Below are 27,989 nucleotides of genomic sequence, written 5' to 3' on the forward strand. Positions count from 1 at the left end.
AGGAAAGAAAAATAGTTTAATATATAGATTCCTCAGAGGAATAACGTTTAGATACACTGGGGTCCTTTTTTTTGGAGAATTCTTTGTCTTCTAATATTCATGTATATGTAACTGTTTACTGTCATTCCCTTACTGGTTCAAGACACAATTGAACCTAATTGAAGCAAAAAGCTAAAGATAAAATGTAACCTTAAAAAAGAAAGAAAATAGAAGAATTACAAAACTAACCAAAGACACCCCTCTTTTTTCCATGAATTTGGTTTGGTATGGACCACTCCACGCGCATGATGGTCCCCATCACCATCCAAGAAAATTTCTAGTAGGTCATACATATGCTATATGTCCCATCATCCACTGTTAATATATAGTAATTTAATTACATTAAAATTAAATTACCAATAAACATACGCTCTTTCTAATGATATAAACATCTGTAGTTCTCTAAAAAATAAACATCTGTAGTTGGTTTTTTATACAATATATTTTTCGAACAAAAAACTGCATTGGTTTTTTCCTTAATTCCTCATCCTTTTCAGATTACAATCATTGACTTAATGAAGTTTCACTTCAGTTTCTCTCTACATTCATTGTAGTTTTTGATTAATTATTGTCGGTAAGAGTACCCCTAACGTTCAAATTATTCAACTTGGTGCTTCCAATTTCAGTTATGTGACATAACAATTTATAATTTCAGCATATCCAGCTTTTGAGCACCGAGTTGGTTGGGTTGCATCTTTGTGCTCCATTAATGACTCAGATGCATTTGTTTATTGTGGATTTCACTCAAATTGTCTGGGGTCATGTTTTTCAGAGGCAAATGCCTTTGTGGAATTTTCCAATGTACCAAAAAAAAAAATGTGTTTGTGGATGCGCTTACAAAATTTGGATTAGATGTGGATATGTTGCTTTGTATTTTTAACATGCTTCCTAGTTTATGTTTAGTTCAGTTCTTACTCGACAATATCTACTAGTAGAAGCTTTTAGTTTTTGGTTTGTTGGTTTTATTTTTCATTTTTTTTTAGCTTTTAGCCCGCATTCTTCATCGAAAAAAGACGAGTGGCTTTCTATCAGACTCAGTTTGTTAAAAAAAAAGGACTCAGTTCTATCATCGAGAAACTATTTAAAGAAAATTTTCCTCATAATTAGAGAAGAACCCAACTATTGCAAAATGGAGTAGTCGCCCCCAGGAGAAAAAAATTATGTCATAAAATAGTATTTAAATGTTTTGGCCCCCCAATTTTTTTTTTGGTTAATGTGTTAAATGTTTGCCTCCCTTACCCACATTTCACGGTTCTGCTCACAATTGTAGAAGAGTTTCCAAGCATGTTACAAGATGTCTTTTATATATATATAAACCCTAAACCCTATATATATATATATATATAATTCATAAAAAAGAAGTTATATTTACATTATCTACATCTCCTCATGTACGAAGCATCATTAGGAGTCGTGGGTGACTTGGGATTCTTCCAGTGAAAATTTTAAAGTGAAGGGCAGGAATGATGGAACAAGGTTGGCAATAGTGGTTGGCATGATAAAAAAAGCTTTACTAAAAAGAAAAAGTGAGTTGAAAGGAGGGAAGAAATTGAACCAAATTGGGGGGCTTTGATAGTTATTTAAAGCCTTTTGTATGAATAAAGATTGGAAATAATGTATGTGGGATCAGGGTCTTGCCTCCAGCTTTTGCTTTTTAGGCCTCATCTTTCTTTAGCTTTTGAAAAGTTCATTCCTGGATTTAAGATGTAAAGAGATGCTATATGACATAATCAAATGAAATCTTCCCAATTAATATCTTAATTAAGGGATGGTGAAGACAGCACTAAGCCACGTTTACTAGCTAGGAGGAACCATGATAAGGATTTAGTTAATCAATTGACATAAAAGAACAATGACTGCCCCACATGCACCCAAAGCACCTCCTTCAAGGGTAAGATGAATTTAGTGTATGCCTGTGTGGCTGGAAAGTCAGTCTCACTGAGAGGATAAGTGCTTCTAAAAGAAGCTACAAAAAAGTGATTTTGTAAGATTTTAGCATGACACCAAACATGCTCTTAGTGACTCCAGAATGAAAACAAATTATAACAAATCTTTTTTTTTTATCTCAGCAGCAAACAAATTCAAAAACTTGGAACTGTTTAAGTTTGTCCTCCAATTACTATTTCCGGCTTTCAATCAAATGTAGAGTAATAACAGTGTTCCCTAGATTTCTGCCCCTTCCTGGCTACACATTTTTGTTTAAAAGATTCAACTTTAAGAACAAAAAATATTGAAGCAATAATGTTATGCCAACTTTATCACCATTATCTCTGATCAAAACTTGACAGCATAATTGCCTTATCCTATCAGCCAAAATGCTGGATGGCTTGCGTATGAGCAACACTAGCAATCAGCTTGTTCATAACAATTTCTGTGGCATGTTTAAAATGCTCAGAAATTCTTCTACGATAAATTCTAATTTCAGAGTCAATTATGAGAAGAAGCTTCAGCTTCTGGGAGTTGAGAGTAGCTTCTGAAACAGCTTCAGCTTCTGTGAGTTGAGTGTAACTTCAAAGTTTTAGAATGAATTCTGATTAAAAAGAAGATGATTCAAACATGCTAGTATTTTCAATGTTCTAGTTTTGTTGCCTTTTTATGTCAAAGATGATATAAAACATCTAAACCAATAAAATGCACAGTCCCCCAGAAAAGGTAAAACAAAAATCTATATCTTGCTTGAGTTTGTTTCAACAATGAATTTACACTGCCACAATAATTATTTTCTAACTATTGAAATAATCCAACACCAAGGGAAGAAATAACTCAATGCTCAAACAGGCATGATGCCACCCCTACAAGCCCCATATCAGCATCATTTAAGATGCCTCTCCAACATATATGTGATATAGAACACTCTAAATTACAAACAGGTATAATTAGAAAGGTGCATCTATGATTCATGTATGTATGAGGAAAGCTCTGCATTTTATGCAAATAACCAACATAATGGCATCTTACACTTTCTCTGTTTCCAGTGATCATATTTGTTAATCCTAAACTAGTTAGAATCCTTGGGAGGCATCTATGCTGTACAGTTTAAAGCATAAAATATTTCTTATTTGGTATCTTCTTCATTATCATATTCTCTGCGTTCTTTTTCTTCCTCGGTGTTTGCGCCCATCATAAACCTCCAGCTATCCCCTTCCTCTATTTCCCATTGTTTTTTCAGTTCATAAATAGCTTTGGATGCTGCAGCAGCAATAGCTGGGTTGCTATCTTCTGCCAGTCTCTGCAAAACATTTATCAAATGCATCAACTTCGGCCAAACAGGAGAAAAGCGAAACTGTCAAAATTATAAACTGCAGACACAAACCTGTAATGCCCCCATCCCTGCATTTCCAAGAGTCCACATTGATGGTGCTGCTGCCAGTGCATTGGCTAAAGCGCGTCTAGAAGTTGATACAAAAATAAACAAGGCTCATAATTAGGTAAGGATTAAGGTTGCATTCATGATTACCATATATTTCTTTAGAAGTAAAGTAATCAGTAGAAGCTTTGCATCATTGACTAATCTCTTTTTTTTTTTAATATTGCATCATTAACTAATCCAAATTCTAATATTGCATAACTTAGTATCAGGAAATTCTAATTTTCAGCATTTGAGAATGCTGTAACCTTGTCAAGGAATGATGAGAATATGTCACTTATGAAGAATACAAATTCAAATCATGATGTCAATCATGCTTGATCATCATGGCGTATAGATTATAGAAGCAGTAACAAAATATCCTTCATGTGAATAATATTACTGCTTGAAATTTTAAAAGCAACAAATTTGGTTGAAAGAAAAATATGGCTTATCCCTTTTAACTATAATAGAGGATGCAATCTGATTTCCTGAAAGATTGTAATATCACAGGAAGCTTACCTAGTACTGACATCAGGGGAACTCGAACATTCTGCTAACAGAGATACACTTTGTTTACCATCCATTGCATCAAGGTCTATAAGAGTTGTAATCAACAACTCAAGCTGATCCCAGTAGAAGAGCGTGTAGAATATCAATATTTGAATAACTTGGATTAGAAAGAAACAGAACTCAACGGAGAATCAAACCTCTTCAGGATCAGTGTAATCAATTCCATCTGCTTCAGAAAGTGCTGATGCCATACTCCAGTAAGCTTCCTGTAGACCTTAATACATTAGAACTAGGATACGATCGTTCCGTAATTCAATTGCTTAAGAAGGATTGTTTTACACATAAACAGCGCAAAATGAAAATGGAAATGAGGGAAGACCTGAAGAGCAGTAATCCGTTCTGTGGTCACATCCCCAGGAAAGGAATCTGTGGCTTTTCCATTCTTTTCAAGCATGATTTGACCTCTTACATTATTTTCTGAAAGAGAACCTTTAACTATGCGAAGAGGACTGCACGGAAACATCATATGCAACATTGTAGAGTTTATAATTATTATTATTATATATTTATATAAGCACGGATTTCTAAGTTACTTGACTTACAAGTTATACATCTTGCTGACCATCCTGTCATGGATGTTTATGATGAGCTGCAATATTTATACAGTAGAAATAATTTAGACCTTGGAGCTTAAAACAAAACAAAAATGTGCATGATATTTTAAAACAGGTTATGTACAGTGGCAGATTCATAATAAAGAATATAACACCCGATGCCTGACATCATAAAATGCTAAATGAAGTTCCACAATAAACACTTGCAGAACATAAAATATCACCTCCAAGGCCATAAGGGCATCTTCCATTGCACGTTGCTTAGCACGGAAGTCAGCAAGACGCAAATCAGCCTGACAGTTCAAAAGTTATGTCAAAAGGAGCCTTGTATTTTTTGGCAATTCATATATATATACATATGGGATAGGAATAAACAGGAAACATCTATAAGAACAAAACAATTCATAAATTAAAAGCATGTTTGGACTTTTATTTAGAAAGGTTTAAACTCTGTTTTTGGTAAAAGCTTGTTTCTTGTAATTTTTGCTCATATTGTGAACAAGAATTCGAACACACTATAGATCTGATGGGAAAAAGGTCTAATCCAATGAACAGACATGAACTGAATGGAGGTGTTAAAGAATAAAAACTAAATTGGGCAAACTAAACCAAACTGTGTTCATTTACTTAGCTGTTTGATTTGGTTTAGTTTAAAACAAAATGCATTATTTGGTGATTTGGTCTATGGTTGGGATAAACTGAACCATATGAACCAAACCAAATCCCTTAATCATATATTATAACATAATATATACACATTTTATATACGACTGGGGTGACTTCACAATGATATAAACCTTGAGATACACACCATCCAAAATCTTCTCATACAAATTGATTTTGATCAATCCAGGAAAGATTAACAGTGATTATGCACTGATATTGCATAAAAAATTAAATGAAAACAAGTAAACCAAATGGTTTGTATTTCCCTTTTTATGAAAAGTACATTACATAAAGAGGAACCAATGTTTTAAAACTCCCACCTTAGCAGGATCTGGAAGCGTCAAACTTATTACAGGTCTATTGTAGGAAGTTTTACTTTGTATTCACAAGAGACTAATTCCAGAACCTGAATAGATTCAAGTTGGAGACACATAGTACCAAAATAACAACTTAATTTATTTTATTAGCTTTTAACTCAATGAATAATAGCTCCAGAAGACTGAATTTCAAGTTTTTCTTCTATAATATGTCAGTCAAATACCTACTGTATTACACAAGTATGTCATAGGTGTCCTAAATAACATGTTTAGGAGATCATGCCACTCCAAGATGTGCCCACGGAAACCCATGCTTAGTCTTACTATATAGCATAACATCTTACATATTTTTATTTCTGTCCACCAATGAGCCTAGTAATATGTTAAATAAAAACACCTAACTTCAATTTAATTGAAAAAAAAAGAGGTAAAATTTACAATAGTTTGTAACATTTTATCTTTTTTTTTTTTCACTCTCCAACAATCAACAATAAATGATAACCAATAACTTGGAGAGTACATAAATAGTGACAGAGATATGAGCAAAATATAAAAGATATATAAGTATCACATGATGCAAATTTTATCAGTACGAACTTCATATCAAACTAAACAGGATTATCATCCTAAGGATTAAAACTGAGATTAAAGATTAACAGATACCTCTAAGGCCCCATCACTCCAGTGCTCATCAGCAGCACTCTTCAATCTGGATTTGGCTATATCCTTCAAGATCTGCAGAGCAAATATTATAATAAATAAAATAAATCAGCATTATACCTCCAACATGTACCAGAAGTTTTGAAGATTCTAGGTGATACATACAGTAGCAATACGATTAAGACGCCCAGCTTTTTCCTTGACACCACGGTCAATTTTCTCTGTATCCTCTCTTGCCCGAGCTATGCAACAATGTAGAAAATAAAAATATACATATAAGTTTGCCATACAAGGGTACATACGAATAAAATCATCTATGAAGGTGCAAAAGCTCTTGAACCCGAAGAAGGAGGTAGAAGGATGAGAAGTTCAACACATGTAAAGACCAAGGATAACTACAATATGTTATCACCATAATTGACTGATATTGTTTTATACTCCCTCCGTCCCTAATTATAAGCTAAAGTTGTAAAAATCACGCTTATTAAGAAAGGTTTAATTGATGCTTTGGTTTTTGAAAAAAATGTGCAACTTTTCATGTTTACCCCTATTTAAGATAGAACTTTTTAATTATTATACTATGAATAGTGCTCCACTACCAATAAATGCAAGGGTAAATATGGAAAAAAATATTAGCTTTTACAACTTTAGCTTATATTTAGTGACAAAACATAAGTCTCAACTTTAGCTTATAATTAGGGACGGAGGGAGTAATAATTTTAACATTCCCTATATGCTCCAAAGGAAAGTAAACTACCTTGATATAAAAGAAATAATCTCATCAAAATGAAGATGCTAATTTTAAACAGTTACTATATCATTTAACTTCTTTATTTCTTCCATGGGCTAATGTGAGGATATCATGGTCCATGTTTGTGTGTGAAACACAGTGACTTGTAGTTGTAGTATATATTTGAAAAGTTAGCTAACGAAAATAATTATTTCATTGGAAGAAATAAGTAATGCAAAGTTAAAATACAATAGCTCATTATTTAAACAAAGTAAATGAGCTAACCATCAAGTTTGAGAAATTCTGTCCCTAACAAAGCAACATCTTGGCGTGCACGGGCATCCAGGCTCATTATGCCACTGAAGGAAAAAAAAAATTAGTTAATAGTAATTTTCATTAATCAGGACAAACTTTTATTTCTTCCCATCCTTCTCGAATGATTTTTTATAATAATTTACAATATTCAATTACATGAAAAGAACAGAAAATGAGTTGAGAACCAATGTTTAAGTCAGTTAGAGACATTTTCCATAATATAATAACTCATGTCAAGATTACTAGAATATCTAGAACAGTTGAACATGGTTTTCGAGTAATTGCTTTGATAGTTATTAGAAGAGGGTTCTCCGATTAAAGGGTTTTTTAACAGTTCATATAGTTCTAACATGTTCCTTAGAGAGGGGGGGGGGGACAACGAGGGCAAATAAACAATAGTGGAACTACATTCTAAACAGAAAAGAGTATTGTCAGCATAAGAGCAAAACAAGGCTACTGGCAGTACTGAGAGAGAAACTTCGCATCATTGAAAACGAATTTACAAGCTTCAGCCAAGCCGTGAATAGAACGAGTGCGGTCATTTTTCTCATCTTTGGAATGCAATCTGTACATATGAAAGCTCCACCATGTAAGTTAGAATCCTCAAATATTCAATTATTATAAAATTGCATGTCATCATCATCAAAAGAATAAGAAAGATACATGCTAGTTTGACATACAATAAAATTGGCAACTGAAATACAAGTGAGGTAAATGGCTCAGACTTGGGAAACAGTAAAAAAATGGTAACAGATTGGACAAATTTAATCTATCTTTTATTTTTCTTACCTCGTTAAATCAGAAACATCATCATAAGTTGCAATGAGTTCTTTCTCTTCAGTATTATTTGCTCCTGTTGATTTACATGAGATGGAAGATTTCTTGGAGGTTAAACTAACTGGTTTTCTATTAGTGAACCAAAACCAGTCGTTGGATAAGGTTGATCTCTCTTCGAGGAGACATCCATTCTTCAGATGTCCATGCTCCAGTCTATGCCTTGAAGGCTGTATTCTGTTGATCCTTGTTGATACGAAAACACAATTTTTTTCATGTGATCTACAAATAGCTGTTCTATTAGTCACGATAGGACCGCTTGAAATCTTGTTTGCAGTAAGTGCCATCACTAGATCAAGAAAAGAATGAGATAGACCTGACCTTCATTGCACTAGAAATATTCGAATTCTGCACAAGTAAAACAACAAAAAGAGAATGAAGACATAGAATCTACAAACAAGAAGTGGATTTAACAATCTACGAGTACTTTCCTGTCCAAAATTTCAATTCAATAACAGGCATAATAGAAGAAACAACAACAACAAAAGCCTTATCCCATGGAAAGTATAATTTTTACATCAAGACAGGTATAAATAACCAGTTTTTACATATTTACTATAAAACATGTCAGACAGATTAGAGTGTAAAACAAATAGCAGTTACAATGCAACTAATTTTAGCGATTCAAGTTCCGAAAGGAGTACTCAAGAGTAATCATGACTTCTTAGGGAATTCTTATGAAATCTCTGCAATTCTCTGAGTATCTGATAATATTCAAGATTTATGCCATACTGAAATCTCATTCAGACGTTTCTTGAAAAGAAAATCAATTTAACGCCCCGGCACAGATTGATTAGCCTCTCCTCATTCCCCAATCCCCACAAATAAATCATCTTATTTCAAAGCAACATATGGTCATTACCCTTTATTGTGATTTCAATTTCCATTATTCAGATGCTTTAAAAATTAAGTAGGGAAGTTAACTCAAATCCTCAAATACATTGTCCTAATTCCTTAACACTTAGTTTTGAATGGTCAGTTGATTTTTCTAAAACCATGAAGCAGATCAACAGCTTGTTCATCTTTTTCAGTGCCCTGAAGTGAATACTGAACAGTGAACAGCATCAGCACATCTGTGACTACAAAGATCCCAACTTTCAAGTTTGAAGTTGAAGAAGACTACAGATGCAGATAAAAATGCAAATTATCAGAAATGGGAATTCAATGTTTGACAATTAAATCAGCTCAAAATTGACATCCTCAACAATTGCCACTATTGCAATAGGAACAACATAGTATATTGAAATTAGATAGATCAACAACAAAAAAACACAAACATCACCAATGAAACACAGTAAATAACAATACCCAATTAAGAAAAACTGCTGAAAATTTCCTTAAACTCATATAAAGCAAGTGAAATAGAAGGTAGCAACTGACCTGTGAAACAAAGACACTGTTTTTGAAAGGAAAGGAGAACAGAAGGGAGGTACTGTTTAGCTAAGAACCATAGTAGATAAAGGTATTAATATATTGTTTATATCATCACAATGATAGAGACGGGAGAGTGAAAGAATGCAGAAAAACCAAAGAAGATTGAGAGAAGAATTGAGAACCACAAGGTGAGGGTGTGGCCCTTGGAATGACAACAGCGTACAAAACTTAGGTATTGAATTATGGGCAGCATAATTGGATAGAGACTCTATGACATGGAGTTAAGTTTGTCATGTGTGAGGAGTTAGTGAAGTCCAAATCATTCCACGTGGCTGATTATTAGTTGGTCCATATATATTTATTTTTTCTTTTATTGTTTTGTCCTACTTATAGATAGTTTCGCGTACCGACTATCGAATGAGTGTTGGCTGGGGTTAAAAGTGTATGTTTGAGCTGCTGAAGTAAGAAGTTTAATTTTTAGAAGACACACTCTTAAAAAGACCTTTAACTTTAACCACATTTGGGTCAAATAAGATTATCTCAAACAATGACACATATGATTAAAAACAAAAATGATGATTTTGCGAGACCTAACTACCTAGATTTTTTTGTCTTTTATTCACCAAATTCTCATATTAACCTCTCCTAATGTATAAGGTTTTGATACATTAAGTATTCAATATATCATTCATTTCAACTATTCTATCTTTTATTTTCTCCCAAACTATCACTTATTATATCATTCATTTTCTCTCTTTTATTCTTCTTGCTATGGAATAAAGTGATAGACATACTTTAACCTAATATTTGCAATGTTTCGCACATAAGAGAATGAGACTTTTAAATTAAGGTGATATCTTATATTACAGTATAATATTTGTTATATATTTGCATATCTCTATTAAAAGAATTATGTTTGATGTACTCGGAGTAAATAAATACACTGCAGGAGATAGACCCTAATACATTATCTTTTAACTATGCTCTTATTTCTTCTTCAGTTTTGCTAACTTAAGCGTCAAAGTGTCTTGTTCGTAGCCATTCTGATACACACCAAGGTGCTGGAATACAACAAAACAATGTAATTCCAATGAGGAGAAGTCCAACAAAGTATATATACGTGGAAAAGGTAAATTATTCACTGTTTCAGCCGCAAACCTTAACCATTTCTAGAAACAATTTCTAAATATATCAATTTAACAAATGTTTATGGATTGAAAAGTTAAGTATTAATTAAAGAACTGTGGAAATCACATATAATATAATAATTATATATTAAGAAGCTAAATAATGTTAATATTTTTTATTGATGAAATTATTTAGTGTAGTATGCATGTACATTCGTATTATTATTATACGTTAAATATGATAAATGAATTAACTTAGCATAGCACGCTGGAATAGCTCAGCTGGTTAGAGCGTGTGGCTGTTAACCACAAGGTCGGAGGTTCGAACCCTCCTTCTAGCGCTTTTTTTTTTTGCTCACTTTTAAACTTTTGTTGTTTTTTTCCAAGATTCAAGGGCTTTTTTTTTTAACTAAACTTGGGCCTCTTTTTCAAGACTTGTATAAAAGATTGGGCTCTAATCAACCAACTCCAAACATTAAACTTCATGTTTAATCAGTTTACTTTGAGATAATTATAACTTTTTTATACATTTGAGAAAAAATTTAAAAAGACATTATTCTTCCAAAACATAAATAATTACAAAGTGAGAAGATAAAAGCTGTAATGATAAATTTTTTTATATCAGTTTTTTTTTCATTTGTAACAAAAAAATAGCTTTTTTTTTTCTATGATCCAGTTATCAACATAGCTGGATGTCTTCATTTAGTTTAGTTCAAGTACGTGGAACGCTGGAACTGCCGGGGACTGGGGAACGCCGGGGCAGTTAGAGCCTTGCAAAGGTTCACAATCACAGAGGACCCCAATATTGTCTTCTTAATGGAGACAAGAAGTAAGAAAAAAGACATGGAGAAAGTTAGAGGAAAATTGGGAATGAAAAATATGTTGGTTGTGGAATGCAGAGGAATTGGGAGATCAAAGGGTGGCGGATTAGCTCTATTGTGGAAAGAAGAGACTAGTATTGACATCATTTCCTACTCCCTCAACCACATACTGGCCAAACACACTGATAAAGAAGGATCTGTAAGCTTTCTTACGGGTTTCTACGGTCATCCTGAGGAGCACAATAAATTCAAGTCATGGGAACTTCTTTTAAGTATTAAAGAGGAAGTGGAGGGACCTTGGATTTGCTTTGGGGACTTTAATGCTATAATCTCTAATTCAGAAAAGAAAGGTGGGGTAGAGAAGACTGTTGAACAACTTGAGGGGTTTATTCAATGCCTTAATCAGTGTGGTTTGGTGGATATTGGTTTCATGGGGGACCCTTTCACGTGGTGCAATGGCAGGCAAAATGAGGCCAATATTAAAGAAAGATTGGACAGATGTGTGGTCTCACAATCAGCTCTGGACATATGGCCGGTTTCAACTGTTAGACATTTGCTTAGGTACTCCTCTGACCACACCCCTCTTGTTATCAATATCAGCAACCAACAAGAAGAGGATCACAGGAAAAAGCAAAGGATTTTCATATTAGAAGAACACTTGACCATGGAACCTGATTTCAAATACCACCTGAGGGAAGCTTGGAAAAATAGTGGAGAGGGGATAGAAAACAAACTAGCTAAAGCAAAGGAAACCATTACATCCCTAGCCACAGAATTTGGTAGCATGAAAAGAAAGATCTCTGACATGGAAACCAAGCTCAAGCAAGCACAAAAGTGGCCACCAACAGAGGAGAACTTGAGCAGAAAAAAGAACCTTGAGCAAGAATTTTCAGATTTACTTGAGAAAGAAGAGGTCTACTGGAGACAGAGGTCAAGGGCCTTATGGCTAAAACAAGGCGACAAAAACACAAAATTTTTCCATGGAAAGGCCAATCAAAGAAACAAGAGAAATAAAGTGGGCAGAATCAGAGATCACGATGGCAACTGGGTGTATAAAAACATGACAAGGTGGTGGGTAGTTTCATGAACTACTTTGAGGGCATATTTATGAGTTCCCACCCTGAAAATATTGAGGAAATCTGCCAAAAAATCAAGCACAGAATTAACCAGAGGGATGCTCTCGATCTGGCTGATACTTTCACAGCAGAAGAAGTAAATATTGCCCTCCATCAAATGCACCCCCTCAAAGCCCCTGGCCCCGATGGCTACCCAGCCCTCTTCTACCAAAAATTCTGGAACCTTGTGGGGGAGGAGGTCACAAAGAAAGTCCTGAATATCCTCAATGGTGCTGATGATTCGGCTAGTATCAATCAGACCTATATTTGCTTGATCCCAAAAACCAAATGCCCTGAAAATCCGAATGAATTCAGACCTATCAGCCTCTGCAATGTAATCATGAAACTTGTAACAAAGTGCATAGCCAACAGAATGAAGGAGTTCTTGGGGGATATTGTGGGGAAGGAACAAAGTGCTTTCGTTCCCGGAAGGCTTATAACTGATAACGCCCTAACAGGATTTGAAGTCTTCCACTATATGAAGAAAAAAAAGAAAGGGAAAAAAGGCTACCTGGCTCTAAAGCTCGACATGTCCAAAGCTTACGACAGAATCGAATGGAGCTTTCTCAATCAGGTACTGATTTCTCTCGGTTTCCCTTCATCTCTAATAACTCTCATTATCAAGTGCGTCTCCACTGTCTCTTATTCTCTGCTGGTAAATGGGGAACCCTCCCCCTGCTTCTCTCCTCAACGAGGACTTCGCCAAGAGGACCCTTTGTCCCCTTATCTCTTCATTTTATGTGTTGAAGCTTTCTCAGGACTAATCTCAGACCAAATACAAAAAAAGCAGCTCCATGGAATTCAAGTTGCTAGAGGAGCCCCACAAATTAGCCATCTTTTCTTCGCGGATGACAGCTTGATCTTCAGCCGGGCATCACTGGAAGAGGCTGAAAGATTGATGAATGTCATTAAACAGTACGAGAAAGCGTCAGGACAACTTGTAAATCTGGATAAGTCTGAAATCTCTTTCAGCCGAAACGTGCCACAGACCAGCAAGGAGATGATCCGTTCAAGGATGGGAGTGAAGGCTGTGACTATCCATGACAAGTACTTGGGCTTACCGACTGTGATTGGGCACTCAAAAAAAGCCATCTTCAACAAAATTCAAGAGAGGGTTTGGAGAAAGATGCAAGGCTGGAAGGAAAAGACTCTTTCAAAGGCGGGCAAGGAGATCCTCATAAAATCAGTGGCCCAGTCCATACCAAACTATGTCATGAGTTGCTTCAAAATTCCTAGTGGTATTTGCTCCAAAATTGAATGCAACCTTGCAAACTTCTGGTGGGGGCAGAAGAAGGACGAAAGAAAAATTCATTGGGCGGCTTGGAAGCACCTGTGCAAGCCAAAGAATAGAGGGGGTTTGGGCTTTAGAGATCTGGAGGATTTTAATAGAGCACTGCTATCTAAGCAGGCATGGAGGCTACTCAATAATGAAAATTCCCTACTATATAAAATCTGGAAGGCCAAATACTTCCCAAGGAAAGATCTAATTGATGCTGACATTGGCTACCAACCCAGTTTTGCATGGAGAAGCATATGGGGCTGTTTAAATTTCATTAGAGAAGGAATCCGGTGGAGAATTGGGAATGGTAACAGAATCTGCATTCGGAAGGATGCATGGATACCAGGTAATGGTAGTGGCTTTGTCCTCTCAAATATTAATGATGATTTGGAGCTAAACAAAGTGGCAGACCTTATGCTTCCAGAAGGAGGCGGATGGAATGTCCCTTTGATCAATTCCTCATTCCTCCCTGCAGAAGCTAATGTCATAAAAGCTATTCCCCTAAGCTGGAGAAATGTTGAAGATAAAAGAATCTGAAAGTGGAGTAGAACTGGTCTCTTCTCGGTCAAGTCAGCATATTACCAGCTAAAAAGCTTAAAAATTGCAGCTACTGCAAGTGGATCAAATGATATGAATTTTCCTTGGAAGAAGATGTGGAAAGCAAACTGTCCAACCAAGATAAAACACTTCATCTACAGAACCGCCAACAACATCATCCCTTGCCAAGCAAATCTTGTGAGAAGAGGAATTGAAGCTGCTGAATTTTGCTGGATGTGTGGACAGGAAGTTTGGGAAACACAGGAGCACCTATTTATGCAATGTGCCTGGGCTAGAGCAGCGTGGTTTCAGCACCCTCTTGGGATTAGAATTGACCAAGTTAATCTGACTTTCACTGAATGGCTCAAAGAGGTTTGCCTGAATCAATCAATTGATATTGCGGCTCTGATTTTTCAAGGTGTGTGGGCTATATGGAAAGCAAGAAATGACAAGTTATTCAATGAATTAAGCCCAGATCCAATCTCCGCAATAAATAGCAACATGAACAGCCTCCAGGACTGGCGTGAAGCTCAAAATTCTCTGAATGTGGAGGAAAATACAAATCCTGAAGTAGCCTGGAAAGCACTAGCAGGGGGGAAGATAAAGATCAACATCGATGCCGGATGGACTGGATCAAACTCCACAGGTTTTGGCTTCATTGCTCGCTCCCACACGGGCTCTCTTTTGGTAGCTGGAACTCACTTGGAATGTCAGAGACTAGACCCACTAGTAGCAGAAGCATCAGCCCTTCGATGGAGCATGATGAAGGCTTGTGAATTGGAGATGGATAGTGTGACTTTTGAATCTGATTCTCTAATTGTCATAAGAGCCATGAGAGCAGATTCAAGTGACTGGACTATTCACAACATCATCCAGGACTGCCAAGCCTTAGCAGAGAATTTTAATTCTGTTTCATTCTCCCATGTAAAGCGAAATGCTAACCTCCCTGCCCATGTACTTGCATCTGTTGCGATCAAGTACCAAGACCAGTTATGGTGGGACTATCCCCCTACTGAAATAGAGCATCCTCTATTTGTAGATGCAGCCTTTTCCTAATCAATGAAGGACTGAAATTCAAAAAAAAAAAAGTACGTGGAAATTGTAATTTAGTTACAGACTTTTTTGATCAAAATTTAAATCTATTTCTATGTGGATTTTGTCAGGATAGACGAGGCTTGGTCGGGGCTATCGTTGTTATAGTATGGTATGAAACGTCCAAAAAAAGCTTACTCAGCATAAAACTACAACTATATATTGAAAAATAATTATTTTTTCAAAGAGCAAAGTTTCAATAAATAATCAATTCTTGGGAATGACTCTTTCCTTTTCTTGGACAAAGCTCTCAAGTGAGTACATTTTTTTTGTTCAATTCTCAAGTGAGTATTCAAGAAGGCCAAACCACCCATCATAAAAGGCCAAACAGTAAGAACGGCCCATAGCTATATCTACCCATCATATATATACTCTATATTAACCAATAATAATTGTCCAAAAAAAAACCAATAATATAATCAACCTTCCAGAAAAAAGAAAAAAAAGAAAGAAAATGAAGCTATGGGTGGCTCTTGTCCTCTTATTTCATGTGAAAATTTTCTTATATTTTCTATGTTGATATTCTGTGTATATTTCTATCTTCATTATTATTTTAAGGTTTCACATAACTTATACTTATTTATTACATACATATGAAAAGTGAAATAGACATAAAATTTCAATATGAGGGAACATTTGTTTCCAGCTTGTCCCTAGACATTGCAATTTGATAGTGGATTGGCTTGCGTCGGCAGTGCTTGATCTCCCCTTTGACTCTCACACTCTGTCATCTCCATTTGGAGAGTGCCATCGGCTAATGCGTTTAGATTTGGGTGTTAGGTCTCCTCCGATGCCTCTTGAGTTGGTTGCTTAGTTTTTGTTTTTTCGGGCTTTGTCACCTACCTCTTGTTACAAAAAAAAAAATGAGGAGGGAACATGAAAGAAATTTAACATGTAAAAATCTTAATTCTGAGACTAACAATACACTCATTTGAACATACCTCACATATTTTCTATAATTTGTTTATTTTTTAAAATGTCTAACATGACTTTTTAAAAGATAAACCAACCAGATATGTTGAAGATTATATTTAAAGAAGTGTTTCGATAACAATTATCTTCCCATGATAGTCGAATTTATCCCAGAAAATTGAAAAAAAGGCTCTGATACATATCTCACTAAATAGTAGTAGGCCATTTTCCTTATGTAAAAAAAAAGTAGTAGGCTATTTTAACACTCACATTTGTGATATTTTTTTGACTGCCACAAAGTGAGAAATAGAAAGAATAACTATCGCTGACCACCACAATTTGAGTATTGGAGTGGTTAGTGGTCTACTATTGTTTGACGGTACACTATACACATATTTTTATCAATTTAATCAACTAGGTTACATAATCAAAACGCATAATGTTATTAGTAAGGTGATCACTCTTTTACTATCAAATATTTCAATCACACGAATAATGTATTTTTCTTAATAGACGAGCCAACATGAGTGAATAATCCTCTCATCAGAGATGCATCTAATAAACAATAATTAAATAGCCACAAAATATCTATATTTGCATGGGCGATAATTGAACCCTTGAGATGAGTAACCACCAAATCACAACTTTCAATTAGTAGATCAATGGTGAAACTCCATATTGGGACCGATGTTATGAGGGGCTTTAAAGAAGAATTATTTCTTAAATGAGAATTGATCAAAAACAATTAATTCGTGATCTTTTTACGTTTTCACTGTAAATAGTAGTAAAGGCTGACTACTTGTTTGGTTTTTACTCTACCAGTCAAAATCGAGTATTTATAATTGGGGCAAAATTCCAAAGATGGTAGTATAAAGTAAACATAACTGGATTCCACTCGTCCTATTACTACACAATAGCATTGCGCATACATGTAGAGAACATAATCAATTCTTGGAGAAATATACGATTACACAGTATAATGCAGCTATGGAAAACTTATACAATTGATTCTAAAAACAGAATCAATTCCCCATAAAAGCGGGTACTTTCTGAATTTTAAAATTGATACTAATGAAAATGAACCTGATCCAAACATAATTGTCAATATTTATTATATATGAAATGATGAAATTAAGGGCTATAATTATTAATCAAGGGCATTTGGGCCCTCCTTCCTTGGTCTTCCAGCTGTTGTAGCAAGGGCAGACTTCCTTGTTGCCATACACACCAGGAGGAACGCAGAGGCATTTGGCGCAGCACTTTTGGCAGAAAAACATGCATGGCTTCTTGTGTGAAGTTGCAGAGCAACGGTATGTGCACTTTGGTTTACAATCTGTTCATCATGTCATGTGTTCATTCCATTAGCAAAAGAAATGAAGTCCTTATAATTAAGACTATATAATGGCTACTAATTACACAAAATTTGTTAATTGCATGATATACCTGAAGGACGAAGTTTTGCACTTCCATAAGCCTGTTCAAAGATTACACAAAAAAATTGTCAAGGAGTCAGAACAATTGGAATTCAATTTTGATCTCAAGTTGATAATAGCACGCTACTACTACGAGAGAGCATGTTTAAAATTGTGTTACACAACCACAATTGAAATCGCTATATAAAAGTTTGTTAATTTGTCACAATCCGTATTGAGATCGCAATTATAGCCGCAACAACAACATTTGTGTGCAGTTTTAAGAATCACAATGCAAAGTACATTGGCGACCATAACTTCAATTGGAAACAATGCTAAAGATGCGCTAGTATTGAGTAAATTAATGCATGTTTGAAACGATTCAGAAGTAAAAATCAATTATGAGAAAAAAATTATGAGCCAACTTCTGAATTTCAGAATTAACCCTAAAAAAAGTGAAATCGATCAAAACATGCTATTAAGTAGTGAAGTGCTTTTGTTGTTATGTACCTCTGCCACACTAGAGAATGTAACCAAAACAAGCAGAGAGATGGCAATCAAGAAGGAGCTGTAGGAACGTCCTGCCATTGCTTTCAGAATTGTGAAGATTGAAGAAGAATGTGCTCACTTTGCAGTAGAAAAGCAAAGCAAAATCAAAGAATGAGTAAAAAGACTTAGCTGCTTGTGTCTCACTTATGAATTAGATGGATATTTATAGGAATAAAAATGATGAGGGCCCAAATCATGAAAATTACCCAAATCAAGTTGCTATTGAAATTCCGTTGTTTAAGGCGTAGAAATGGCACAGGGTAGGAAGTAATTGAGAAGATGCAAATGAGAAAGTTAGCGGTAACAGCGGCGTGTCTCTTGTTTCATTTTGTTTTGATTCCATTTTTGTCAACTAAGTAACATGTTAGTAGGTCCTTAATTTCTCCTCCAATTTTTGTTTTCTTCTTACCTTCACTGCTAGTTTTCCTTTCCTCTCCTTTTCATGCTCCTTTATATACCATCGTTTGTCTTTCATATGGATATCAAATCTAATTAAGAATTTTTTTATCTCCATACTTGTAATTCCTTTTTGAAAGTCTCCATACTTGTAGTTCACCTCCACTCCACCTATATAATATAAGAAGAAAAGAATTGGAAATATACGATATGAGTATCACAAGTGATGTACTAAAAGAATATATATAATAGAGAGATAGAAGAAAAAAAAAAAAAAGTAGAAATACAATGAGAGAAAAAGATGAAATATACCAAAACTTCAAATCTAAATAATAAATATCATTGTTTCTCACTAAAATATTTGCATGAAGAGAGATATATACTAAGAAAAAAATTAACAAACCGCCAAATAGTAATCACCACTTTTGACACTCTATTTTTGTGGTGGTCATAGAAGGCCACAAAGTGAAATGTTAATGAGAGTGCACAAACAATAAGCAACTTATGATAAGATTTTTAGGTGATGAGACACATGAGTGAACTAATCGCGACTAAAATGAGAGGTTTTTCAAGGTTGTATTGGTACGAGACATACAATTACGAGGATTGAGGGTTAAAAACAAGGTGTATCTTCTTTTTGGAAGCCGAACTCATAAAAACTTTAAATTTAAGTGTGTTTGCTTTAAAGAAATTTGGGATGAGTGACCTACGCGCGTGTTAGTGAGAAAAAAACGTTATGGAAAAACTCATGTTGTTACCGTGAGAATAATAAGAAGAGAGATGAAAAGTCTTAATTGTGACTAATCTCAAATCTTGAGTAACTTACATATGAAATATGACTATATACCGAGTAATTTGTAAAAAAAAATAAAATTCAATTATATTACTAAAATGGAATAGAAGATCTTAATGAAAAAACTCAAATAAAAACAATTAGCTTTTTTTTCCAAAATATCATACAACCGTCGAACCGATATGAGATTAATCTCTCGAATTAAAAATCAAATACATCCATAAAGTCATTAACTCTTTTTTAATAAAAAAAACCATTAACTTTTATATATATATGGGGATCTACATGTGTTTATTCTGTCTACGATCCCGATGCACATCCTCATGTACGGATATGGGCATCTGAGTGAACATGTGCTGTACTGTTGCGTGAGCATGATATTGATATATATTCCGTTCAGCCTTAATATCAATTTTTTACCAGTAATTATTTCTTCACACCTCATTTTTGAGGTGTGGAGAGATGGAAGAAGAGAGAGATAAAAAGAAAGGAGGGAGAAAGTAAAAATGTTATAGGTGATTTGATTGATAGAAAAAAGAGAAATAAAAGAGAGAAGGTGGAAAAGGAGTAGAGAGGTGTGTATATATCATAACTCATTTTTTACGGGCCTTAATATCTACTCTGTTCATTATTAACTGTCCACTATGAAGAAAAAATTTTATTCCTATATATTTGTCCACTTATAGTTTCAAGAGAGCATTAATTGATGTTTTTCCAAGAAATACCCTTACAGAAACAATAAATGATGAAAGATAAAATGCATTTTAAAGGATGATATAGGAAAACAAATAATATTTTTATGAAAATCAACATAATTAATTGTTTTCCTTAATTTGTGTGAATCTTCTCTTACTGGACAGATAAATAGGAACGAAGTATTTAAAATAAAACTACATATTTTTAAAATCAAATGGTTGATTGATGTATAATTATTTTATTTTTCTTAGTGAAGATGGCGAATTATTAGTATAATTTGTCGTTCAATGTAAAATGAAAAATGTTTGATACATGTATATATCACATAAAGTATTGTTTCTTAAGGATGAAATCCTCATCAACATGAAGCGTTAGAAAATGTGAAGATGCATCCATACCTTGAACTTGTCTTTTTATTAACTTCCCAAAGGTCCCAAATTGAAGTTCTTCAAGATTGAGAGGCTGAGTCGTCTCATAATTAATTGAGTTGTTCAGGACGTCTTTGTCTGTATTTATTTATCCAATTGATTGAATGTGAAGAGAAAAATGTATTAGATTTTCATGATCAGTTAGTTATGAGTCAAATCAGTAAAATAACTTATAACTAATTTTCCCTCATTTTCCCTTTTAGTTTGTTAGTTGTTAGAATAGATGGGAACTTATTCAATCTGTTAGAGAATAAGATTTAGAGCGATGTGAACCTTTAGTGATATTGTATTGAGTTTGAGACACAATTCTTCAATGAATAACAAGAGAGTTTTTTTTTTCAGTTTCAAAAAAACAAGAGAATTTTTTCTTCATGATTTCCCTCTTCTTTGTTCTCTGCTGCTTGATAGTTGATATGATATCATAAGTTTCTCTTTACGTTCACAGTTATATCTGATTTGAGAGCATCTCTTATTTTTCTCCCTACTTCATCAATGATAGATTCAGTTGATAATCCATTTTATCTTCATTCTCATGATCATCCTGATTTCACTGATTTTGTACCGTTCTCGTCAATTTTAAGTTAAACTAATTTATTGTTTTAAATGAATCGAATACTTGATTGATTCCTGGTTCAACTATCGAATAGGGTGGACCTGAGTTTCAAAATTATGGTAGATAAAGAAACAAGATTGAATGGAGGACAAAGGACTAATTAATTAACTTTGGTGTGGTTCAATGGTGCTAAGAGCCTAAGAGATACACACCATGGAAAGTGCTGTCCATAACTCCATGTACTATGACCTCTTTTTCACTTACAAACAGAGAAAGTAGAGAGTACAGGAGAGAGAAGTGGTGTATGACATTAGTTAAGTCCAACTAATGCTGACAACAACACAATGGAAGCATATGGAGGGATTTTTCTCATGTTTATTCCAGCCCATAGGTTGGAGTTGAAAACCACCATTAACGAACAGTTAGATTTAGTGTAAGTTTGGATTATACGAAACACAGGCGTGTAGTAGTTGCATACTATTTCATTTTAAATCTTGGAATGATAAATCAGGTTTTTTAAAATAAAAAACATGATAGGAAAGGAAGTGAGTTCCATTTTTTAATGAAAAACAGTAACGTTTTAGAAAATATTTTCACAAACAGACACCTAACCATGTAGTATGAAAGTAATATAAAAGTTTAAAAATGTTTTCACCATGTCTTTTGATCCAAAGTTTAAGATGATTAAATACAAATTACCTTTCGTCTCATGCGAATCCTACGCCTCAAGCGTATGCGTTGAATGAAACATAAGTACAACCAAAATGAGCACAAATAAGAATTTAGATGCTTCAAAATTTGCTTTCAAGCACAATTTGATTTCACATCTGACTATCGTTTCTCTATAGCCATTTGGCATTTATACGAAAATCAATATATAACAAGCCACTATAAATTTTTGAAAGAAAGTAAATTCTTAAATTGATCTAAATCTTGAGATAACACAGATCAATAACTATGTAAATGGCCAGCGCAAGCTTCCATGGACCATGGCTTTGTTTCTCCTACGTTGGTTTGATTTCACTTGTTGAAGACCAAAATAAATTAATATTCCTCATTAAGCTGAGACGATTCACTCTAGGGCATAATCGAAGAATTGGCCAAAGGATAACTCTGTCAACTTAGGAAAGGTTCAACATTTCCGAGATTTTATCGTAATCCCATAAATGCATGTTCTGGGACATGAAAACGGCACCAACTGCAAGTACAACGGACACAAATGCCATGCTCTTCATGCATCCATTGCCTCGTGACAATCGCCCCAATATGACTTTGCAGTACTTGTCTGAATCCTTCAATAATCCATGGCGAGCACCATCATCCACCTTAGTCAAGGCATTTTCATTCTGTAAAGACAGATTAAGTGAGACAAGGTTTTCTTTCTACTTATAATATAGTAAAGCTAGGGTCAGCCTACAATGTAGCTGGAACAGAACACTAAACGAGATAACTCCAGTATATAGATTTTAGACTGATCTAGGTTTTTAAAAATAGGTCATAGAAACTCTAAATCAAACATGTCTTAAGAGATTAATGAGCTTAAGCACATCATTGGTGCTGATTCAATTAACCCCATTTTGTCATTACTACCAACTAACAAGAACAATTTATAAAATAGACAAAGCTTAAATGTACATACAGACAGTATTCAGGTTTACATATAATGCAGCACAGAGTTAGAAAGGTTGAGTTACTCAAACCATCATGCAACTATAATTTACTAGAAAAGAGAGCAGCTTACCTTTTGATGGAAGCTCTTAAGAGCTTCCCTAAAAGGATCAAGAGTAGGGTGTTTGTCCAGGTGTTCCTTCCACTCATCCGAAAGCTTTCTCAATACTGCAATACTTGCTTCAAGGTTATCCATGTAAAGCAAATCCTGTTTCAAAGCATTCAATACAAACGTTAGTAAGTAGGAAAAGGAACACCAGGTAAAAGAAGTAGTAAAAAAATCTAAAAAGAATTGTTTAGTATTCTTCACTCACCCATTGCTTGTAACATTCAGGATTCTGAGTCAAACACCAAATAAAAATGTCACTTGCCTCTTTTGATAGGTCAGGATTGGCTGTAAAATATTCAAGCGTTTGAGTATAAAAACTAACACTTTCAACTCTTGATTATAAAATGCATCAGCACCTAAACATTGCAAATAATAACTAGCACATGCAAAAGAAGAGGAAAAAACAACAACAATCTACATTAATGCAACATCACCTTCCCCTGCAGCTTTGATTGCAAAGCTTAATATCTGTTGTGCAAGATGCTTTATTGCTTTACTTCCAGGGGACCCCGCAAGGGATACTTCTTTTAGTGTTGGATAAACGGCTGCAAGTCTCTCAGTGGCCTTAACAAGATATACAAATACCAGAAGAGACTCAGCAAATAACCAATGATTGCAATTCACTTCATCAGAAAATAGACAAGCTGACAAGATTCTATTTAGAAAAAAGGAAAGAAAAAAACTACCTTGACCCGAGCTGAAGGAAGAGGGAAAGTAACTCTCAATAGAGAGTCAAGAGCCAATGGAGGCACAACACGCTCCCCCTTTCTGACAGCTCCATTTAACAAGATGGTACGAGCTTTTGGAGATGCGATAATTCTGTTTCAGAAAAGGAAGAGTAGAAGGGAACTAACTCATTAAAGGCAAGAAGGAGCAGCAAGGAATTCCCGTATTAGTTACAATAAATAAACCAGTGAAAGTTAGAGTTGAAACACAAACATTCCTAACCTTTCAACCATCTGTAATATCAGGTCTCTTGATTGTGGACTACAACCAGACTTCCCACTCAGCAGAGGCAAAAGAAGAGATACCCACAAGTACAACCCCATCACTAGATCTCCTTGAGAAGCCTACACATATTAAAATCCAGTTAGAAATCCATATAAACAATTCTTAAGTGTACGTTTGGGGTGAGGGCACTGAAGCATCTTGAAAACAGTCACCTGAGCAATCACCCAAACGGTGACAGGGAGTTTATCCTGTCCTTGATACTTTTGGCTCTCCTTCATTGTTGGCAATAAACTAATCATGACATCAGGTTTTCGTCGAAGCACCATTGCTAATACCATAAATATGGCAACCTGCAGTTTAAACGATGCATGATATTATCAGTTTATCACCAAATACCTGCGGGGCCAGGTGCAATCTTCAGTAGAAATCATTCAAATTTCTTTGAAAGAAGTCAGACAAGAGCTTAGTTGATCCTAGAATATCAACAGGTGAATTAAAACACATCATATTTACAAAATTTCAAATTCACAATAGATGTGAATTGTTTGCCCTATTGATATGTTGAAATATTTCCATAAAATCAAATGTGCAACCATCCAAAACCCAGGATTACACTCTCAATGACCACTGTCCAACGAGTTACATCATATATATTGAACTGACATCCAAACTTGTCCATCCCTGCCTCTACAGCATATCCTTGCCAATGACACCCCTTAATGCAATTCAGTGTCATAAGACACAATAAAATAAACCATGCTCATATTGTTAGACAAGCGAGTCATCTATCAGCCAATAGAGCTAACAAAGCTAATGATCCACGTGAAAAGTTTGCAAAGACTTCAAAAATGATCATTTCATTTCAAATATTGTTATACCTCATTGAAAAGAATCCAATTTAGCAAATAAATAAAGACAAAAATAAAAATTGAATTTTAGTCAGTTTAAAATTCTACAGTCAAGAATAAATCAGAAACTCTTTCAAAATCAATATCACCTTTCAGAAAAAGCTCTCAATATCAAAGACATCCTACAAGGCAAGAACAATAACATACATCCAAGCTTTGACTCACAAGGTGGTTTCAGCTAAAAGATAAATAGAGGAAACTATGTACCATATGACCCAACCAAGATGCACAGTTTCTTTTTGCATCATAAGAAAAACTAAGACCAACAAGTTATATAGGAAGTTGATCTACACAAAACTTTAAGTCTTGGGAAGCATGTTGTGATTTCAAAAGGTACCTGAGATTTCGAGGATGGTTGCTGGACCCCCTTTTTGGATCCCTTGACAACTCCTTGGTGACTTGCAAGGTCTGCAAGAATGCTGTCCAATGACCACAGCACAAAGGACCCAAGTGCTTCAGGTGATCGATGACTGATCCAATCAGTTGATATTTTGTAAATAGGCTCAGATATATTCGAAAGAGGGACCTGTTGCGACAAGCAAAATGATAAGAAGCATTAAAAATAAATGTGAATCATCATCAACTACTACAATCTAAAAACCATCAAAAATAAAATAACCATAGATCAACAGAGCATCAAGCAGATCATTGCAAAAATTAGTCAACTTTTTTCCCCTTCCAAAGCAATGCTGACACAGCACAATTGGGAATCTCAGCTGACAACAATGTCGAATCTAGAAAAGCCAGCAGCTTTTGCCCTCAGAATCTCAGATCATAGAATCTTAATCCGAATCATGCTTTTTTACCCAGAAGAGTTAAAAACACCAATTGAATAAACAAATAAACAAATCAAAAAGAAAAAGTAGAACAACCCACATCAACCATCTTTGCAACGGTCGACTCCTTGAATGTCTTCAGCCATGGGAATTGAGCTCCGCCCACCGACGAGAACGCGCGGCCAAAATAATCAGCAAATCGCATCAGCTGAATATCTTGCTGCGTATCATACGAAGCCTGCGCAAACGCGATTTTCAAATTTTCAATTAACCAGAATCGATTCGCAACAAAATTGATAGCAGATCAATAGCGAAATTGAAATCAAATCAAATTCAATTCAACATCACTCACCGTGATCTCAGCCAGAAACGCCTCGAGATCATCGGCATTGAGTTTGGAAGCAGCCTCCGCCACCGTCACCTTCACCTTCTTCGGCTTCTTCGCCTTCACCTTCTTCTTCGCCTCAGCAGAGCCGTTCTGAACGGCTCCGGCATCCATCTCATCATCGCTGCCATCTTCATCGTCCGAATGACGCTTCGATCTGCTCGGAGCGGCGTCGTCTGATGCAGCAGCCGCGATCTGAGATTCAAGGATCCGCCGCCGGCGATCCTCGGAATGCCGCTCCACCGAGCGAAACACGCCGTCGGAGGGATCGCCGTCGTCGGCGATAGGCTGCTTCGAGGAGGAGGATGAATTGTTGTTGTTGTTGCGCCTCCGCTTCTGATACGACACCGTTTGCCATTCGTTGGTGGTGCGGTGGTTGGTCTGCGTGGTGGTTTGGGTTCTCCGCCTGTGAGCTTCTTCCTCCTCCTCTTGCTCCCTCAGAATGGCTGCGATTAGAGCCGAATTCTCATCCATGGTTAGAATCTTCGATGATCAAGGGTTCTCAGGATTGAGAACGAGAAGAAGGGAATCGAGAAAGGGAGTGTAGAGAGAGAAAGTAGAGAGAGAGAGAGAGAGGGTGGTGTTGTTGTTTGGTGACAGAGATTCATATAGATAGAGACAGAGAGTTGAGAGTGTTTATATATATGTGAGTAAAAGGACACGTGGGTGTTTCGTTGGTCTAGTTTTTGAGTTTGACATCGGTTTGTTACTCAATTACGATAATGGCATTATCCGTTATCAGTAGCAGCATTTGGATTTGTATCGTTCGTCAGCTGATCTAATCTATAATGTTTTTATCATTGGGAAATGTAATGCTTTGCTGAGTTTGTTTGCCCATTCATGACTTCATCATGTTTTCACCATCAATCATGATAATATATTAGGAAAAATTTTAAAAATTAATTGCATCATTAAGGTTTTTGTTTTTTTGGAGTAAATCATTATTTCAATATTTGAATTTTTCATTATGGCACCACCCATATTGTAATCAAGGAGACCTCAATTATATAAGGGGCATTCCATTCATTTCTTAAGCATGCACACTTAGTATTTTGGGAGCCAAAGCAAGACATCTGACAAGTTAAGTTTTATCCCTTGTGAATATTTGATGTCCACGGTAGAATCTGGTAAAATTGGAAAATGTTTCAACTTCAAACTTATGGTCTTTGTACAACGGTGCACAGTGGTTTGCATGGAGGAGATTTATGTTCAACAAAAGTCTATGGTTGGGTTAAGAAGAGGGTAGCAGTTGGTCAAGTTGTTATGTTAAGGGTTGTGGGTGATGGTGATAGTGACACAAGTGGTAAAGGTAGTGATAATGGTGGTAGTGTTTGAACAAAGTGATCTATTTCAATTTCATAGAACTTTTAAATGTAAAATGTAGGAAAAAAAATCCTCAACTATTTGTCGTTATAACGCACAAACTTGCATATTAGACATCATCTTAGGACATGCTTGGTTTTTAAGTTGCGTTCAATTGAACGTAAAGTGACATGAAACTATCTTTCACGGTTTGTTACATTTTCATCCTTTGAAGAGCATGATGTATCATTGTAAGATACCAACTAGGATTGATCTCGTGCTATGTGCGGATGGAATAAATATACTTTGTCGGTATACATCAGACATTTTCATATATATATATATATATATTTTTTAATACGTATATCACCTATTTAAGTTTTTTTTCTTCTAATCCTAGTTACATTTTAATTCCTTTTTTTTCCAATATAATATTCTTTGAATCAATATACTAAAATCATTTTAATCTTACAGATGTATATACAAAAACATAAAATCAAAAATTTTGAGTTAATTTCCAAATCAATTCTTTAAAACTATTTGATATCAAATTTTTTTGATGGTATATTTGATCTCATTTTAAACGTAAGATATTACATTTAATTTTTTTATTTTGTAATATATAAAAACCATAGTCATTAAAAATAGACTTTGTCAACGTACATCTTAATGTTAGAAAAGTCACAATTGACTTTCATTTTATTATTATAATGTCTTTAAGAACCATTAAATGTCAAATTAATACATTAGTTATTTTCGAACAAAATCACAA

At 35.0% G+C, this 27,989-nt stretch overlaps 4 protein-coding genes and 1 non-coding gene across 8 annotated transcripts; 2 read left to right on the forward strand and 3 right to left on the reverse strand.

Moving 5' to 3' along the window:
• Window positions 1-2,685: 2,685 nt before the first annotated feature.
• Window positions 2,686-9,593, reverse strand: LOC130733734 (senescence-associated protein AAF, chlorolplastic). Of its 4 annotated transcripts, XM_057585990.1 has the most exons (14): window positions 9,415-9,590; window positions 8,897-9,153; window positions 7,990-8,382; window positions 7,667-7,765; window positions 7,171-7,244; window positions 6,321-6,397; window positions 6,159-6,230; window positions 4,737-4,805; window positions 4,501-4,547; window positions 4,278-4,407; window positions 4,096-4,164; window positions 3,908-4,011; window positions 3,353-3,428; window positions 2,686-3,268 (listed from the first exon to the last, which is right to left on the reverse strand). In XM_057585990.1, the coding sequence occupies exons 3-14, from the start codon at window positions 8,319-8,321 to the stop codon at window positions 3,095-3,097; spliced, it is 1,323 nt and encodes a 440-aa protein (XP_057441973.1). In that variant the 5' UTR covers window positions 8,322-8,382; window positions 8,897-9,153; window positions 9,415-9,590; the 3' UTR covers window positions 2,686-3,094. The 4 variants fall into 4 exon arrangements, with proteins under 4 accessions (XP_057441973.1, XP_057441972.1, XP_057441974.1 ...); XM_057585989.1 differs by lacking the exon at window positions 8,897-9,153 and having other exon boundaries at window positions 9,415-9,589; XM_057585991.1 differs by lacking the exons at window positions 8,897-9,153; window positions 9,415-9,590 and adding an exon at window positions 9,343-9,366.
• A 1,209-nt stretch (window positions 9,594-10,802) lies between these two features.
• On the forward strand, window positions 10,803-10,876 carry TRNAN-GUU (transfer RNA asparagine (anticodon GUU)). The gene has a single exon. It is a non-coding gene; the product is annotated as a tRNA-Asn (tRNA).
• A 3,525-nt stretch (window positions 10,877-14,401) lies between these two features.
• Window positions 14,402-15,343, forward strand: LOC130727579 (uncharacterized). Its single transcript, XM_057578758.1, has one exon. It carries the CDS (start codon window positions 14,402-14,404, stop codon window positions 15,341-15,343), a length of 942 nt encoding a protein of 313 aa, XP_057434741.1.
• A 1,818-nt stretch (window positions 15,344-17,161) lies between these two features.
• On the reverse strand, window positions 17,162-18,401 carry LOC130733735 (protein RSI-1). Its single transcript, XM_057585993.1, has 3 exons — window positions 18,214-18,401; window positions 17,735-17,765; window positions 17,162-17,624 (listed from the first exon to the last, which is right to left on the reverse strand). The coding sequence occupies exons 1-3, from the start codon at window positions 18,289-18,291 to the stop codon at window positions 17,443-17,445; spliced, it is 291 nt and encodes a 96-aa protein (XP_057441976.1). The 5' UTR covers window positions 18,292-18,401; the 3' UTR covers window positions 17,162-17,442.
• A 3,482-nt stretch (window positions 18,402-21,883) lies between these two features.
• On the reverse strand, window positions 21,884-26,530 carry LOC130733736 (uncharacterized). Its single transcript, XM_057585994.1, has 10 exons — window positions 25,883-26,530; window positions 25,631-25,768; window positions 25,092-25,280; window positions 24,059-24,196; window positions 23,844-23,965; window positions 23,582-23,714; window positions 23,330-23,459; window positions 23,101-23,180; window positions 22,860-22,994; window positions 21,884-22,464 (listed from the first exon to the last, which is right to left on the reverse strand). Exons 1-10 carry the CDS (start codon window positions 26,387-26,389, stop codon window positions 22,240-22,242), a joined length of 1,797 nt encoding a protein of 598 aa, XP_057441977.1. The 5' UTR covers window positions 26,390-26,530; the 3' UTR covers window positions 21,884-22,239.
• Window positions 26,531-27,989: the final 1,459 nt, after the last annotated feature.

The sequence above is a fragment of the Lotus japonicus genome, chromosome 1 (genome assembly GCF_012489685.1).
Source record: "Lotus japonicus ecotype B-129 chromosome 1, LjGifu_v1.2".
Classification (NCBI taxonomy): domain Eukaryota; kingdom Viridiplantae; phylum Streptophyta; class Magnoliopsida; order Fabales; family Fabaceae; genus Lotus; species Lotus japonicus.